Below are 17,736 nucleotides of genomic sequence, written 5' to 3'. Positions count from 1 at the left end.
CCCAAGACTGGGAGGGGACTTCTTTTTTCTAAAACACACAACTCAGTCCAGCCAGCCAGGCCCCCTCCCCGCAGGCCAGCCCTTCACCCCAGGGGAGGGGGCCTGGGGTCTTCCACACCCATGGGGGTCGGGGGCAGGGCCTGTGGGGAAGGGGCTCAGCCCCTCCAGCCCTCCCTTCATCTTATTTATTCGGATGGTTTCAAATCACGACAGAGTCCATGTTGGAGGTGATAAAGAACTGTTAAAAAAAAAAAGACAAAAAAAAAAAAAACCCAAAACCCAACAAGACCACTTTGCGTTGAGTTTAGACACTATTTATTACCGGGATTACAGGCCTGGCCGCGGTAACAGACTTTTACATGGAATTGTTTAATTATTTGTACTTTTCATGCCAGAAAATAAAAGTTCAGAATCTTACGGCCTCTGGTATCTGTGTGTCGGCATGCAGGGAGTGTTGGAGCCTGTGCCGTCCTCCCTGCTGTGTGGCTGTGTGCAAACATCTGTCCCTCTCTGGGCCTGGCTCCCATCTGGAGCCCTTCTGCCTTCCCACAGCACAAGATTGAGGGGTGGGAGACCGGCCCAGGAGCCATCTGTCCCATGGCGCCAGGCTTTGCTCACCAGGCATCTCAAGTGAGACCAACTGAGCCAGCTTGATGAGGAAGTGGGACAGCCAGGACCCGCGCACAGCTCTTTCCCCTGCTTTCAGCCCTCTGCCACCTCTGGCCCATTCCACACCCAAGCAAAGCAAGACGGATGAGTTGGGGGATTCACGTTTATTATTTGGAGGTCACAGGTCAAGTCACTCTTCCCCACCAGAAGGGGAGGCAAATGCCCTGGGTGGGGGACAGGGCGGGGTGGGCGTGGGCCACCAGGGTGGGGGCCCAGGGCAGGCAGGTTCCTTTATTCTATCTGTGGAAGTGGCCGGGGCCTGGGAACATGGTTCTACCCCGTCTGGTCCCCACCCCCCCCTCCACCCCCCCAAGAGCAGGGCAGGGAGCCCCACTGGGTTCTTGCTCCTTGGAGAGAGCAAGGAGACCCAGAGGGGCAGGCCTTGGTCCACAGACTGAGGGGCAGGTGGGCCACACCACTGAGGGCTGGTTCCACGTCTTGAGGTTCTGAGGCCAGAGAAAGACCAAATGAGACGGAGGGAGATGGGTGGGAGAAGCAGCGACTCAGCCAAGACCCCGCTTCGCCCAGGAGGTGGGGGGGTGGGGGCACCTCTCCACCCACCTCTGCATGGGGCGGGGCAGGGCTAGAGCTCATCATGGTCGCCCTCAGTGGGTGGTTCAGGCGGTGGCTCTGGGCAGGCGGCCGGCGTCGTCAGCTCCATGAGGTACTCGCAGCGGCTGGGCTCCGTGGTGCTGGTCACCACCGTCTCCCTCCCACACAGCAGGCGCACCTGGGGCAGGTGGCTGGTAAGGCTCAGGCCGGTCTGGCAGGCCTGGGTCCCACCCACCACCCCCCGCCTGGTACTCACAGTGGTGGAGCGATTAGGGCCCTGCCAACAGCCCGTGCCCTGTTCATACTTCATGGCGCTGAACTTGTCATGGTCGGGGCCGGCCCACGAGCCCCAGGTGCTGGGGGAGAGTTGGGTGCTGAGTGGGACCGGCAGAGGGGGACAAGGGGCCAGGGGCTGAGAGGAGGGGGACCCAGCCTGAGCCCAACTCACCCGAGGCTAGTGGGGGAGCCGCCAAGCTTGGGTTTCTGTGAGACATGCTTGAAGGGGCAGAGCCGGTAGACATACCTGTCATGGGATGGGGCTGGTGGGTGGGGAAATATGGGCCCCAACCTCCACAACACCCCCCCCAACAGGGGGCACACAGGTACCTCAAACTTCAGTGACTGCAAAGCCCACCCCCCTTGTTCCCCGTGTCCTTGCTCAGGCCCAGGCCCTCCAAGCCTACCCGCCCAGCCTGCCCATGGGGGACGCACTCATTGGTGGTGAGCTCGTAGCACTGGCTGTACAGGTAGGCAAACTCCCCGTCGGGGCCAAAATCAAAGGAAATCTCCTGCTCCAGATTCCTAAGAGGGGAGGCCAGGAGGTTAAGGGGCAGCCAGGGACACCCCAGCCTGACTGAGGACAATACAGGAAGGCCCGCTGCAGTAGGCAGAGGGCCTCTCGGGGGCTGGGCTCTGCTCCCCGTCGCCTGGGGACCCTCCCCTGCAGAAGCCACCGCCACCTCGCCTGAGGTTGCCTGGGCGACTCCCCATTACCACCTCCCCTGGGGAGCCCCGCGGCAGGCAGCTGTGGAGCTGGTGGAGATGCGGCCTCACTGTGGCCGCACACTCACGCCCCATACCTGATGGACTCCTCCATGTCCCTCAAGGACCGCTCAGCCTCCTCGAACTTGTTGCGAGCCTCCTGGGCGGCTGGTGGGGGCCAGGAAGGAGGTCAGAGTTGCCTCCACCCCCTATCCAGGAAGGGAGGGAAGGGGGTGGAGGCTTCCCCTGCCCCCAGACTGCTCTGAGAGAGAACTGGACCCAGAAAGACCCCACGGGACCCACTAGCCCCAGGGCGGACCCCATCCCATCAACCAGCCTCTCAGCTCCCCAGGGAGCAGGGGCAGGGATCCCGGGGGCCCAGATGGCTCCTCACCTGCCAGGGGTGGCACAAACAAGCAGCAGCCCATGAGGAGGCAGGAGGGCCCCTGGGACTGGTGGGGGAGGTGCTGGCTTCCCCAGGCCCAGAAGCCCCCTCCAGGTCACTTCAAGTCCCCTGGGCTTGCTTGGGGCCACCCAAGCCCATCATGAGGTGCAGGTGAGGCCTGCTTCTTGGGCCCCCACAGGAGGCAATGGGAAGGGTCCCCTCCCTCCCAGGCTCAGCTCTCACCATCGATGAAGGCCTGCGTCTGCTCGTCATAGGGTGGCATTTTGTCCTCCTCGGTGGGGCTGACCGTCTGGGGTGTCACAAGTGGGGGTGGGGCCTCCTGAGGGGGAGGAACAGAGTAGGCGCATGAACCTGCCCCCACCCCATCACCCCCTTCTCTCTTTTTTTTTCTTGTCTTTTGTCCTTTTAGGGCCACACCCACAGCATATGGAGGTTCCCAGGCTAGGGGTCTAATCGGAACTATAGCCACTGGCTTACGCCAGAGCCACAGCAATGCCAGATCCAAGCTGTCTGTGACCTACGCCATAGCTCATGGCAATGCCAGATCCTTAACCCACTGAGCGAGGCCAGAGATCGAATCTACAACCTCATGGTTCCTAGTCGGATTCGTTTCTGCTGCGCCACAACAGGAACTCCACCCCATCACTCCCTTCTCTCCTAAACACACACCTTGGGCTGCTCCCCCTGCACCTGGGAATCCTCTTCCTCCTCTTCCTCTTCCTCCTCCTCTGTCTCTTCTTCCTCCTCGTCCTGGTCCTCGTCCTCCTCCTCTGTGGGTGGTGAGGGTACCGGGGGCTGCTCCTCCTTGGGCTCCGTCAAGTCAGGTGCAGACGGCGATGGCACGTCGGTGGGTGGAACCTGGCAGATGTGCGGAATGGCTGGTACTGAGGACTCGGGGTCCACCCCCACCCCCAGATCTTGGGTCCAAGCTCCCACCACCATTGCCCAAGGGAAGGCCTCATGTCTCTAATCCTTCCAACAAGCCTGGAAGGAGGGAGGGAGGGAGGGACAGAGAACTGGGGGCAGGGAGGCCTCTGCGGAGGGTGTGGGGTCGCCCAGCTGGCTAGGGTGGCCGGGTGCCAGAACTGGAGGCAGTTTCTTTGTGAGGCATCGAGAGGCGGGGTGAGGGGGGCAGGACCACATCCCCTCCCCTCCCCCCACTGACCTCAGACCGGTACTTGTCCCTGATGGCAGCCCAGATGCGGTCATAGAAGGAATCAGCATCCGTCTGGGAGTCTCCCCCGAGAAGGGTCTGTGTGCATATGTTGGGGTGGTGTCAGGATCAAGACCTCCACATGCCCCTCCTCCGCACCCCAGGCACTCTCACGGGGTGGGGGGAGGGAGGCTGCGGTGCCAGGCACAGCGTGCCCTGACTGCCCAGGGCCAGGCTGGGTGAGGAGCAGCAGCCAGAAGGGGGCAGCACAGGCCTGTGGGAAAGAAGGAGGGGGCTGGAGAGGAGCAGGGATGGGGACTGGAGACCGGGAGAGAGAGGGTCAGGGGGAGAGAACACCAAAGGTCGCCCAGCCTTCAGTGAGAGAGGCAGAAGCTAGGATGGGAGAGGAAAGGACGAGCAGGGCAGCGATGGACGGGGGACCAAGGAGCAAGGGTCCAGGCCAGTGAAAACAAAAAGATAAAGCCCTGTCTGTAAAGAGGACGAAACGGGTACATGCACTTGGGGTGGCGAGGCAGGTGTATGGGAACCTGGCTCTATCCCGACCAGACACCCCTGGGCAACCCTGTGACCCTACCAGGTCCCAAAGGGCAGGGAGAAGCAGCCCTGGGAGGTTGCCCTCCTGCTCACCCATAAGGCCCAGCCACATCAGCCATGCTGGGTGTCCCAGCAGCCCAAGGCCAGCAAGGAACCTTCCATGGGAGTAGCCTACAGCCTACTCTAGGGTCCCAGGTGAAGGTGCAAGGTTGGGTACCTGGGCTTCCCCTTCTGATAGTGCCCCGTCCCCGTCCGTGTCCAGCTCTGGGTGGGTCTGCAGCTCGGCCACTGAGACCCTGCAGGGACACAGATGGCAGTCGGTGGGGGGCGGGGGGAGTGAGGCCCACTGGTTCCTGGACAAGCTGCCTGCCTCCTCCCGAGAACCTGCTTCAGGGCCTTGGGTGGGGAGGGGAGGGCAACAGGAAGCTGGGGTTGGCCCCCCTCTGGCCCGCACCCCTGGGAAGAACAGGTCCCAGCCTCCCAGTCCCCTGGCTCCTACCCCTCCTGAGGCTCCACAATCCTGGGGCTCAAGGAAAGGACGGACACACCGTGGTGGGATCAGGAGACACCTGGACTTCCTGTGTCCCCCAGTCCTCCCCATTCCTGACCCATCCAGCTTCCACTCTCTGCCACCCTTAGAACCCAACACACGGAAACTGCCCTCTGCCTGGCACCCTCCAGCAAAGCCCAAACACCCATGACAGCCCAGGCACCACATCCTGTCCCCCCACCCGCCACCATCGCCAACCAGGGAATGGACTGCTCTGCCCATTCTGCCCCCTTGGTCCCTATGAAGCCCCTGCTCCTTGTTGCCCCACACTTCCCACTAGGGACTTGCCCAGCCTCTTGGTTCCCAACAACCCGCCCTCCACTGAGCCATTTGCCTGGGGTCAGGGTGCAAGTTCAGGGGCAGAGGCAGGATTCTCCCACGTGTCCCAGGCCCCAGAATAGGCTCATAAAAAGTAGTGGGATCCCTAGTCCCCTTGGCCAGCTCCTTGAGGGGTTGGTTTCCCTCATCTCCTCCCTTCAGGGCTGATCTAGACCCATATTATATGTGAAGCTCCTTCAGAAAGGGCTTGGGACCAGCTCAGGCCCCAGGCCAGGAGGGGAGTTCGTGCTGGTTTCCTAAAAGGCGGGGAGCGGGAAGAGGGACCCCAGGGCAGCACAGGCATACTCACACTCCATCCATGTCATCATCCAGCTCCTGGAAGGCGTTGGCTGCCAGCTCCTGCTCCCGCTGGGCCTTGGAGGCGGCCTGCTGCTCTGTGGAGGGGTCAGCACCATCACCCTCCACCCTGCCTCTGGCTCTCCCAACACCCCAGGGGGAACTATGTATGCCTGGCCCTACACTGGGCACTGAGGCCCAAATAAGGCCACCTGCAGGGGGCAGACTGGAGGAGGGAGGAGGGAACCAGGCAATGACCAGGGCGGGGAGGGCGAGGAGGTGAAAAGTGCCAGATTGTGGGGAGATCCTGAAGAGGCAGCTGAGGGAGTATGCAGATGGGTCAGATGGGGACTTTTGTCTTTTTTTTTTTTTCCTTTTTAGGGTTGTACCTGCAGCACATGAAGTTCCCAGGCTAGGGGTCAAAGTGGAGCTGCAGCTGCAACCTATGCCACAGCTTGTGGCAAAGCCGGATCCTGAACCCACTGAGAGAGGCCAGGAGTCAAACCCACATTGTCATGGGTACTAGTTGGGTCCTTAACCCACTGAGCCGCAAAAGGAACTCCAGGTGTGGACATTTGTTTTGAACCATCGGTAACTGTGAGGGGCAGGCGAGGGACCACGCATTAGGTCTGCCATGTCCTAATGGCAGGAGGTCCCCATAAGAAAAGCTCAAGCATGAAAGAGGTCAGGAGACAGAGACTTGGGGTGGGCAGGCGAGAAGGGTGTCCTGGGGGACCAGGGGAGTGTCTCAGGAGAGGGGAGAAGGGAACTAAGCTGTGACCAGTGGGCACAGAGTACAGCCCAGTACCGGCTCTGTGGTCCCTCCTCTGCCAGTATCATCCCCACCTGGCCCAGTCAGGGTTCAAGAAAGTAGCCACAAGTGCAGCCTCGTTATGAAGTTCGGCCCTCTACAACAGGACAAGTGGGCTCTATCCCAGGATACCCCACAAGGCCCCGGCAGACCCAGCAGACACCGTCCTTACAGATGAGGGCCTGAGGCTGAGGTGAATGAAGGGACCTGCCCACAGTCACCCAGCTGGCAAAGGGCATACATCTGACTCAACCCCACCACCTTCTGGGAATCTGTATCAAACCATGATATTCCGGAGTTCCCGTCGTGGCTCAGTGGTTAACGAATCCAACTAGGAACCATGAGGTTGTGGGTTCGATCCCTGGCCTTGCTCAGTGGGTTAAGGATCCGGCGTTGCCGTGAGCTGTGGTGTAGGTTGCAGATGCGGCTCGGATCCCGCGTTGCTGAGGCTCTGGCATAGGCCCACGGCTACAGCTCTGATTCGACCCCTAGCCTGGAAACCTCCACATGCCGTGGGAGCGGCCCAAAGAAATAGCAAAAAGACAAAAAAAAAAACAAAAACAAAAAAACTGGAGTTCCCATCATGGCGCAGTGGTTAACAAATCCAACCAGGAATCATGAGGTTGCAGGTTCAGTCCCTGCCCTTGCTCAGTGGGTTAACAATCCGGCGTTGCCGTGAGCTGTGGTGTAGGTTGCAGACACGGCTCAGATTCTGAGTTGCTGTGGCTCTGGCATAGGTCGGTGGCTACAGCTCCGATTCAACCCCTAGCCTGGGAATCTCCATATGCCGCGGGAGCAGCCCGAAGAAATAGCAAAAAGACAAAAAAAAAAAAAAAACCCACGACATGCCACCCTTGAACCTGAGTTGGCAACTCCACCTTGAGAATCAGGGTAAGAGGAACGGGGCCTCGCCGTATGTGTAAAAGGACATGCTCACTGCGATGCAAAACAACAGCAACAGGAAACGAGAGTGTATTCACTAACGCACGGCCCAAAGAGAGCACCAGGAACCTGGCACCGAAGATGGATGCTAAAAATACATTCGACTTCAGTCACAAAGGACCAACCCCTGAATACAGAACAGGTGCTTACAAACAATGAAGACAAGCACCCAAAACCTGAGGAAAAAATGGCACCTGGATTAAATAAGAATAATAAATAATGAGTAAAACTAATCCTTCCAGGAACACACGACGTAACAGATACACTGTTAAAAGGAAGCAGGGTCTCGACACAAGGCTACAAGGTGGATGAACCTCCACAGTACGACACGTGGAGAAAGAAGCCAGTCACGAAGGCTACATACCGCCTGGTTCCATCTAAATGAAACATCCAAGACAGGCAAATCCACGGAAACAGAAAGCAGGTGAGTGGCTGCCAGGGGCTAGGGGGAGGATTGGTTGATGGGTATGGGGTGGCAGGAATGGTCTGGAACTAGAGAGTGGTGATGGTTGCCTAACACCGTGGATTTATGTTATGCCCCTGAATTATACACTTCAAAATGGTTGAAACAGAAAAGTGTATGCTGTGTGGATACTCAGTGAAGGATTAAAGAAATAAAGACTAGGTATACGCTGACCTAGCATTAACACCTCTATACCATGTAGACCAGATGGGCACAGTCTACATCTGCACTGGCCAAAACGACAGCCACTCGCTACACGTGGCCACTGACCACTTGAAATGTGGCTATGGAGTCGCTTGGAGTTACTATGCTCTGCAGAACTGCATGTCTGCCCTCGATGGACAGGAAAGGTCTGGAAGGTTTCATGCCTCCTGTGTACAGTTTACTCGAGAGTAAAAGACTCTCCCTTTTTACTACTTTTGGGATGAGGACAGTTACTAAAAAACAAAAAACAAAACAAAACAAAAAACCTTTTTATCAGAGCATATGGAAATCAGACGGAAACTAGGAAGAAACAGAGCAGGGAAGCCCCAGCCTTTTTTTAAGGCCCCAGTCACTTTCCACGTCTCTCACACCCACACCCCACCCTGGATGATCTGGCTTTGGAACTCATACCACCCTTAAAAGTACGTGACCCTTCGTTGTGCCCAGCCCTGGACAATCTGACTTGATCAGTTACTCACTCCAAATCTCAGGAGGGCAGACAACAGAGGAGCAGTAAGACCACAGCCTGGCCAATCAGAACCTGTGCTGTATCCCCTGGCTCCAGGTATTGGTTCATGGATAGTCATGTGATCTGGGATGAGCCAATGGGAACTGGTCCTGGGATCAGTGCTGGGGCTTATGAGGAAGTGCTGCTCTCTACTCACTGAGGCTGCTGAGCTAAGAGAAAATAAGCCTGGCACTGCTGCCTGTGGTTGTGCTGATACAGGAGGGCAGCACCTGCCTGGGAAGGAAGCCCATAGAGAGGCAGAGCCCAGAGATGGAGAGAGGACCTAAAGCTTCCACTTTTTATGAAGTAGGTTCAAATTGTCTTTTTGGTCACAAGATTGATCAGAAGAGCTGATCTCAGGAAGGAAATCGGAATGTCTTTGTGGAAGAGTGACATCTGAGGGGCTGGGGCACACCAAGACAGACTCACTGATGTGTTGCTCCCATTTCAAGGTGAGCACGGAAGCGGCCCATTAACACCTCTCTATTTGCAGTGTGAATGGCTGAAGCAAAGTCCCAGGAGCAATAAAGAGCAACATTTTTTGGGGGAAAGGCAATCATACCAAAATGTCAAGGGCACAGGAGGTAGTGCAGGGAGAGGCACTCAAGGACAAGGGGTACTGTAACCAGGCAGTGGTGGCCCAAATGTGGTCCTACCCAAGGCACTGCTGAGCCAGGAAAACTGCCCATCAGAAGAATGGCTTGGCCTGATGGAGGGAGGCCATCAGGAGGCCAGAAGGGCAATGCTGGGCCCTGAGCCAGGCAGGAGCAGATGAGTGACTCGAGCCTGGTATTCAAGGTCAGAGCCTGTGATCAGAGAGATCTGGGCATCCATCTAGTTGAGCAGGGCAGTGGACTCTCTGGCCTCAGCTTCCTCATCCGTGAAATGGGGCCATGTCTGGGCATACTTCATGAGGAAGGGAGGCAGGAGCAGCAGGATGATCCTTGTGAAACAAGCTCTAGATGCTCCGGTCAGCCCATGGTCAGTGTGGGAGAGAGTACCAGGACCTTTATCAGGGGTTGGCAAACTTTTTCTGTTCAAGACCCAATGATAAACATTTTAGGTTTGGCAGGCCATAAGGTCTCTGTTGGCGATCACTCAACTCTGTGGTTGTATCTCAAAAGCAGCTGGAAGAATTATATAAACATAGGGAGGGACACAGCTGTGAGTCAATAAAACTTTTTTTTTCTTTCCCTTTTTAGGGCCATATGTCCAGGATATGGAAGTTCCCAGGCCAGGTGTCAAATTGGAGCTGAAGCTGCAGGCCTGTGCTACAGCCACAGCAACTCTGGATCTGAGCCATGTCTATGACCTACACCACAGTTCATGGCAACACCAGAACCTTAACCCACTGAGTGAGGCCAGGGATACTGGTTAGGTATGTAACCAGCTGAGCCACAATAGGAACTCCAATAAAGCTTTATTGATACAGGTGTTCCTGTCGTGGCTCAGTGGTTAACAAATCTGACTAGGAAGTATGAGGTTGCAGGTTGGATCCCTGGCCTCGCTCAGTGGGTTAGGAATCCGGCATTGCCGTGAGCTGTGGTGTAGGTCGCAGACGCAGCTCGGATCCCTCGTTGCTGTGGCTGTGGCTGTGGCTGGCGGCTACAGCTCTGATTAGACCCCTAGCCCAGGAACCTCCATATGCTGCGGGTGTGGTCCTAGAAAAGACAAAAAAGAAAAACTTTATTGATACGAGCAGGCAGCTGGCCAGCTTGGAACCGTGGGCTGCAGGTGGGCTACAGTTTGCCAACCCCTGGTCTCTATGCTGACTGAATCCTGGCAGCCTCAGGTGGCTGGCTGTCATTGAGAGGAGGGAAGGAGGCTTTGGGGGAGAAGGAGGTGATCTGGTTGAGTCTGGGGTCCAAGAACAATCAGGTACGGCTGGATTTCCAGGTGGGGAACCAACGAGGAGAGAAGACAGAGGCCAGGGTCCCAGCTCAGAAGAGGGCTACTGAGCAGATCGAGTAGAGAGCAGACTGCCAAGAGAAAGGGCAGGAAGACACAGAGCAGTGGCTTCTATGAAGATGGTGGAGAAAAAGTTCACAGACTTTAGCTATGGGCCCAGGGAAAACCAGATCTCCGAAACCAGAACAAGAAGGTCTAGGAAGTCAGTTTTCAATAGGACAAAAAGAAGAGGCTGCCCAGGGAGTTTGCAAAATGAACAGGTTATTTAATAATCAAAGCTGTGGAGTTCCTGTTGTGGCTCAGCGGCAACGAATCTGACTAGTATCCATGAGGACACAGGTTCAATCCCTGGCCTTGCTCAGTGAGTTAAGGATCCTGTGTTGCTGTGGCTGTGGTGTAGGCCAGCAGCTGCAGCTCTGATTTGACCTCCAGCCTGGGAACTTCCATATACCATGGGTGCAGCCTGAGAAAAAGAGGGAGGGAGGGAGGGAGAGGGAGAGGGGGAGGGGGAGGGGGAGAGGGAGAGGGGGAGGGGGGAGGGGGAGAGGGAGAGGGAGAGAGAGAGAGAGAGAGAGAGAGAGAGAGGAGGGGAGAGAGTGAAGCTGGGCACTGTCCAGCTTCACAGCACTGAAGGAAAGGGTGAATCTTGGGGACAGCTGGGTGGCAGAGCCTGAGCATGCTTCTATGTAGAGAGAAGATGCCAGCTTCCCCCCAGGAAAGAGGGGTGATGACAAGGCCCAAAGTCTCCAAGAAATGGAAAATGCTGGAAGCCAGGTCTGGGAGCAGAAGGGAAAGAAGAAAGGAATGTGTGCAAGTGGTCTTGCCCAACAGGCCACTGGGACTCTGGATGGGGGCCTCTCTGCTCACCTGCGCCAAGTGAGCGGAGGGTGAGGCAGCAAGGTGGGGGTGAGGTTTCAGTCTGCCTTCAGGCTGTACCCAGACCCCGCCCACTTCTCTCTACCTCAAGGCCCTCCCCCCTGCCAGTCCCAGCCTCCTCCTCTCTTGCCTGCACCAATGCAGTCAGCTCCTATTCTTCCTCTGCTCAGAATCCTCTATGGCTTCCACCTCACTTGGGGGGGTAAAAGCCCAAGTCTTCCTAGTGATCCCTGCATGGCCTTGCCATCAGCACCTGTCCTTGACTCTCACCAACTCTCCCTTCACTTCCTCCCATGGCCTCCTTGCTGTTCCTTAAAAACCAGACAAGGTAGAGCTTCTTTGACTGCCTGCTTGTATCTCTCACAAACATCCTTTTTTTTTTTTTGTCTTTTTTAGGGCCACACCCGCAGCATATGGAAGTTTCTAGGGCAGGGGCTGCAGAGCTGTAGCTGCCAGCCACTGCCACACCAATGTGGGATCTGAGCAGTGTCTGTGATCCATACCACAGCTCACGGCAACACTGGATCCATAACCCACTGAGAGAGACCGGGGACCAAACCCACGTCTTCATGGATCCCAGTTGGGTTTGTTACCACTGAGCCACAACAGGAACACTACAAGCATCCTACAAATCTATTTCTTGCCTAAAAAAAAAAAACTGCACAAGATGCTACCTTAGGACCTTTGCACCTGTTCCCTCTGCCAGCCTTCTCTTCCCTGTGTGGACAGAGGCTTTTTCCAACATGTTCAGTGCTGTATCACTGGCACCTGGGGTGTCCCTGGCACAAAGAAGGCATTTGGCAAATGTCTGCTGGATGAACAACTGAATTACTGATTATGAGAAGTCAGAACAGAGGGAGAGAAGAAAGGCGGCAGCAGATGCTCAAAGAGATGGAGGAGATCATAGCCTGGCTTCAGAGGGAAGGCTGCCAGTCCCTGCTCACTGGCCCTAGGAGGAGCTGGGCCATACCCCCAAACCCTTCCAGCAATGCTTGGCCCTTTAACTAGTCTGGAGTGGGTTTCTGCCCCACCTCTCCCTTCTAGCTTGCTTCCACTACGTGTGTCCCTGCACAGAGCAGGCTGAGAACAAAGGCCAAGGCTTCGGACTTCCTGTAATAGCAGCACAATCTGCCAACAGCAAGAAAACTCTGGACAAAGCATTAAAAAAAAAAAAAAATCACCTTAAGGCCAAGGCAGGAGCTGCCAGGGCAAAAAAGAAGTCGGGAAAGTAAGGGAGTGCAAAAGCCCTAAGAGCTTTTGCCAATCCTGGCAAATGTGAATGTCCATTTTGACGACTTGAGAAGGAAGGGAAATGAAAATCAAAGCCAAGGTGACACCCCCCCCCACAAGAACTATAACCCCACAGGGAGCCCCTCAGAGATAAGGTGGACCAGAAATCACCCAGCCTGTGCTCAGACCTCAGTTCACACTGCCTGAGAAGCTGGAGGAATCTTCAGCCTTGAATTTGGATTCAATGGATCCCTGAATGGTAGTGCTCCCCAAGAGATGGCAGAAAAAAAAACCCTCCTCTCCAGCGAGGGGCCTCTCCTCCTGCTGCAAGCTACTCCTATAAGTGAATGTTAAACACAATGACTAACACACAGTCAAAGATAACCAGATACATGGGAAACTAAGTCGCCATGATCAAAACAAAAAATCAGTGAAACAGAGAAGGGGTTCCTGGGCTCAGGCTCTTCCCAGCCAGGAGCCCAGGGCAAGTCACGGCCACCCTGTGACATAGTGACATACCTTCCCACAGCTTCCGGTGCTGGTCTTTGGCCTCCTTCTCTGGCTTCTCAGCCTCCTCCTTCACTGCCCGCAGCATCTCCACCTGGTCCTCCAGTGACTTCTTTCCAGCTTGTAGCTCAATGAGCTTTTTCTGGGTGGGCAGAAGAGAAGGGACCAGCTCTTTTGGCTCTGGCCTCTTCCTCACAGAGCCTCCCTGCCTCTACTCCACAGGGTGGCCACAGGATCTTTCCAAAATACACACCCCTCCCTGGGCTCCCCCTCACTGTAGTTCCCTGCAGCCCACTGGAGAGAAAACTGAACACCTCAGTGTGCCTCCAGGGCCCTGCATCACCAGGCTCCTGCCCACCTCTCCAGCTCCATCTGCTCCATCGCTATCTTAAATGCTTAAGATCCAAGTGCCCTGTCAACAGACCCTCACGTGCTCTTTGCCTCCAGTTCTCCACAAGTGCTTTCCTTCTGCCTGAAACACTCTGCCTGGTTCACTCTGAATTACCCTTTAAATTTCAGCTTAGGGAGTTCCCATCGTGGCACAGTGGTTAACGAATCTGACTAGGAACCATGAGGTTGCAGGTTTGATCCCTGGCCTCGCTCAGTGGGTTAAGGATCCGGCATTGCCATGAGCTGTGATGTAGGTTGCAGATGCAGCTCGGATCTGGCGTTGCTGAGGCTGTGGTGTAGGCCGGCGGCTACAGCTCCGATTAGACTCCTAGCCTGTGAACCTCCATATGCCATGAGTGTGGCCCTATCAAAAACAAAAAAATACATAAATAAATTTCAGTTTAGATAGAAGCCTCCTCCTCTATAAGTCTTCCCTGCTTACTGTCCCCAAGGTGGGCTCAGGGAATAGAGGGACCGAGGGAGTTGCCTTTATGCCTTGTCATCTCAAACATCCCTTTTTCCAGGAACCCTGGCTGTCACTTTGTCTGTCTGTCCCTCCCCCTAGATTCTGCACGCTTGAAGCAGTTTGATGTCTGCTTCTACCCGTGACACCCGAGGCCAGTGCCTCTGTGGCTATTTCAGAAAGGAATGCATATGCTGGGTGGGCTCCAGCCTAGGGATGGGGTCCCCAGCTGTAGGGTCTTAGTCCTAGCCCCAGCCCCTAGGAGATCACTTTCCTCCCAAGACCTTGGCTGACACCTCAGCCTGGCCTGCTGCCAGGATCCTCCCACCTTCCCGGGCGGGCAAGGGTCATTTCCAGCCAACCTCACCATGTGGCTCCCCCATTATGCTCTAAACTCAGGAAGGATCTCACTGGCCCTGAATTCACTGCCCCATGAATTCAAGAGGCACCTCACCAGCCAGCCTATGGGGGTGGAAGAGAAAAATCTGGAACCTTTGCTGGCAGAGGAACAGAGCTGCAGCCTTGCTCAGTGTCAGGCAGTGCTAAGGACTCTGACCCACCAAACAGCCAGGCAGGTGGCAGACAGGAGAGGGAGAGACACGGCCCTGGGAACACACACTCTTCTGCCCCTCTACCCCAGCACCCACCCTATTGAACTAACCTGGCTGCGGCTAACCAACCCCCATCATGAGCCCTCCCCCAGAAGCCTATCACTGGCCCTGACTTACAGCCGACAGAAGCCCAGAACCAGGCCACAGAGGCGTCCCTCCTGTTCTAGGAGCAGCAGAGCTCCTTCAAGCCCACTTCAGTCTGCACCCAAGGCCTGCTCGACACCGGTGCTAACTGCCACCCACTTGGTACTGGCCTAACTAATGACTAAATGCCCAGTGGACAGAGTTCCTGTCGTAGCGCAGTGGTTAACGAATCCGACTAGGAACCATGAGGTTGCGGGTTCGATCCCTGGCCTTGCTCAGTGGGTTGAGGATCTGGTGTTGCCATAAGTTGTGGTGTGGGTCGCAGACGTGGCTCAGATCCCATGTTGCTGTGGCTCTGGCATAGGCCAGCGGCTACAGCTCCGATTGGACCCCTAGCCTGGGAACCTCCATATGCCGTGGGACTGGCCCAAGAAATGGCAAAAAAAGATCAAAAACAAAACAAAACAAAACAAAAAACCCAGTGGACAAAGGAGTGAAACAAGACACAGACGGACGGTAACTGGCCCAAGAACACCACTATCAGGAGCTGATGTAAACCCCACCCAGCCTTTCCAGCCTGGCACCTCCAGGTCGTCCTGGGTCAGCCCTGCCGGGCCCCTCACCTGCTTCTCCTCTCGGGCCTTTTTCCAGTCCTCAATCAGGATCTTCTTCAGGCGGAAGCCCTCTCGGGTCACCTCCGCCATCTGCTGCAGGGTCTCTCTCTCCTTACGGCCCTTTTCTCTGGAGTGAGGGAACACACAGGCACCACCAGGGAGGCACTTAGGACCCAGGGGTCTGCCTCTTCCAAAAGGTCTCAAATCCCCTATCATCAGTCACCCCTTAGTGTTGGCAAAAATAAAAAGCAAACCCTCCTCCCTCCACCTCCTCGGGGCCCTCATGGCCTCAGAGTCCCTCATCCCTCACCTTGGGAGAAGGGACAGTGGGCAGGGTTGGCCCACCTTCAGGGTCAGGGGAGGGAGGACTGGGGGTGCTGGGATGTGGGACTGGAAGGCAGCTCCCAAGAGAGAAAGGAGAGAAAAGTCCCAGACATGAAGGGCAGTAAAGCCAGTAAGCACAATCCTCTCTCTACTTAAAAGATCTTCCCTCAGGAAAGTCTACATAAGTATCAGAATTTTCAGCTTTTTTGAAAAACAAATCCAGCCCTGTACCAGCCATCAACTCACAGGAGTGGAGGGCAGCTGACCCTTCAGATGCTACAATCCCACCACTCCCTACTGCTTCACACTCTGGCTGCTTCTGCTGTTTTATTTACCTGCCTGTGGGCATTTCAGTTTTCAGGTCCTGCTGCAGAGCGTAGCCATTAAAAGCATGGAGTCTCAAGTTAGACCGACCTGGGTTCGTGTCCTGGCTCTGCTATCTCCTAGCTATGTGACCCTGAGGAAGTCATTCTCCTAAGCTTGAGCTTCCTCATCTGTTGAATAGGCAAACAAACTGCACCTGCTGCCAGGCCAGAGGAGAAACTGTTGATGGAACAGTCACAAGGCACCTGGCATGGGTGAGCACTCGATACACAAACGCAGAAAAGAGAGGGAACCTGATTCACCCAGCGGGGCGAGGCAAGGTCTCAGGGTGGGGAGTGAGGGTGTCACCGACGTACTTGCAGGTGTTCTCACAGACGATCCCACTGTTGTATTCGTCTGTCCCATCACAGCAGTCTGAGGGCAGAGGTGGGGACGCCATCAGACCCAGTAGGGCCTCCTCCTTCCCTCCGCCCAGCACCCTGTCCCCAACCCCAGGGTGATCTCATTCACCACAAACTCCATCATTGACCCATCTGGAGGAGATGTACAGGGGCTTGTAGCCAGTGTTGCTGCAGTGGAAGCTGCCATTGGGACAAGCAGCTGTGCCTGCAGGGAGAAAGAGAGCGAGGGTTTGTGGAGTGTGCTCAGAATCCGGCGTGTCACATCCACCATGTACACAAAGAGCACGAGAATAACTGATGACAACTAAGGGGAGAAAACAGAGTTGCACACTCGGGCCTGAAACAAAACTCTCCACTGCTCCCTCCTGCCTCACCAAGGCCCTCAGAACAGGGCCCTGCCTACCCCCTCCCCCTCCCATAGTGCCTAGGGCTCTCCTCACCAAGCTGACCACTAGCTTGCTTGTGTGCCTGCTTCCCCTTACTCATCGCTGAGTTCTGTGAGGATAGGAGGGGGTCTGTCTTGGTCACTGCTCGGGACCTGGCACTCATCAACTGCCTAATAAATGTATGATGACTAAATAAATGAATGAAAAGAGAGCTCACCTGGTTCATCTGAGCCATCCTTGCAGTCACAGTAGTCATCATTAACCTGATCAAAAGGAATACTGGCGGAGCCATCCAGGCACGTGAAAGGCTTGGACTCGTCGTAGAAGTGATGATCTGGGAAGGGAGTCAAGGCGCTCAGCCCACGGCAGGAAGAAGCCCTCCGGACCCAATGGCACCTCTCCCCACAACCCACCAGCTGAGCACTGCCGCCTTCCCGCCCAGCGACCGCGACCCTAAAGCAGAAGACTCTAAGTGCCTATCCCAGGAGCCTCCCACAACCTAGCCCCACCTCTAGCCAGGTGGCCAACTCACTGGTGAGGGAGACGCCCCGGGGCCGCTTGACCTCCACGGCCCAACTCATGGGCAGTAGCAGCAGAAACAGTAACATCTCGCTGGAGGCTCTGAAGCCGGAAACGGGTTCTGTCGGAGGAAGGAAGCTGCTGAGAGGTGCGCTGTGCCCCCACGCTGCAGCGAGAAAGGGGCGGCTCACTGGGAGAGGAATACTTCCAGCTGAAGGAAGACACCTCTCCCTCCAGCCAACTGGATTCCTCCATCGCTTCCGGGCAATGACGGCTCACTTTGCTTCCCACAGTGGGGGCGTGGGGGGGGTGTCTCCCCAGTCCTGCCCAGTGAAGGGGAGTCTCACTTGGCCCAAATCAATGGTGGGGGAATCACAAAAGCTCCGCTCCCTATGGGTGGGGGGAGGGGATTCGCTAGCCAATTCCCGCCAATAGCCCGAGGAACAGTTGCCCCATCTCCCGAGGAACACCCTTCGGCTGCCCCCAACAGGAAACAGGGGTGCTCTCCCACCCACTGGTTCACCACCTACACGAGGCTGGGGCAAAGGTTAATATCCACCGCGCCCCCTAACCCAGCAGCCAACGGCTCCTCCTGCAGAAAGAAAGCGGAAACGTGTGGGATGCGTCACTTCCGGCATCACGCCGTGCTCCCTGAACGGCAGCTCCTGGTCGCCATATTGGGAGCGGCAA

General features: G+C 56.1%; 1 protein-coding gene across 2 annotated transcripts; it reads right to left on the bottom strand.

Moving 5' to 3' along the window:
* Positions 1 to 754: 754 nt before the first annotated feature.
* Positions 755 to 17,671, bottom strand: PRKCSH (protein kinase C substrate 80K-H). 2 transcript variants are annotated; one of them, XM_047777145.1, is made up of 18 exons: positions 17,577 to 17,671; positions 17,060 to 17,167; positions 16,745 to 16,861; positions 16,251 to 16,346; positions 16,097 to 16,154; positions 15,102 to 15,219; positions 12,943 to 13,072; positions 5,495 to 5,579; positions 4,534 to 4,612; positions 3,774 to 3,860; positions 3,278 to 3,466; positions 2,831 to 2,927; positions 2,301 to 2,370; positions 1,933 to 2,022; positions 1,670 to 1,744; positions 1,478 to 1,577; positions 1,231 to 1,399; positions 755 to 1,115 (listed from the first exon to the last, which is right to left on the bottom strand). In XM_047777145.1, the coding sequence occupies exons 2-17, from the start codon at positions 17,133 to 17,135 to the stop codon at positions 1,253 to 1,255; spliced, it is 1,614 nt and encodes a 537-aa protein (XP_047633101.1). In that variant the 5' UTR covers positions 17,136 to 17,167; positions 17,577 to 17,671; the 3' UTR covers positions 755 to 1,115; positions 1,231 to 1,252. The 2 variants fall into 2 exon arrangements, with proteins under 2 accessions (XP_047633101.1, XP_047633102.1); XM_047777146.1 differs by lacking the exons at positions 16,097 to 16,154; positions 16,251 to 16,346; positions 16,745 to 16,861; positions 17,060 to 17,167; positions 17,577 to 17,671 and adding an exon at positions 15,752 to 16,051.
* Between the last annotated feature and the right edge of the window lie 65 nt (positions 17,672 to 17,736).

The sequence above is a fragment of the Phacochoerus africanus genome, chromosome 4, assembly GCF_016906955.1.
Source record: "Phacochoerus africanus isolate WHEZ1 chromosome 4, ROS_Pafr_v1, whole genome shotgun sequence".
Taxonomy (NCBI): Eukaryota; Metazoa; Chordata; class Mammalia; order Artiodactyla; family Suidae; genus Phacochoerus; species Phacochoerus africanus.
The sequence above is the reverse complement of the archived record's forward strand: the minus strand, read 5'-3'. Positions and strand labels throughout refer to the sequence as shown.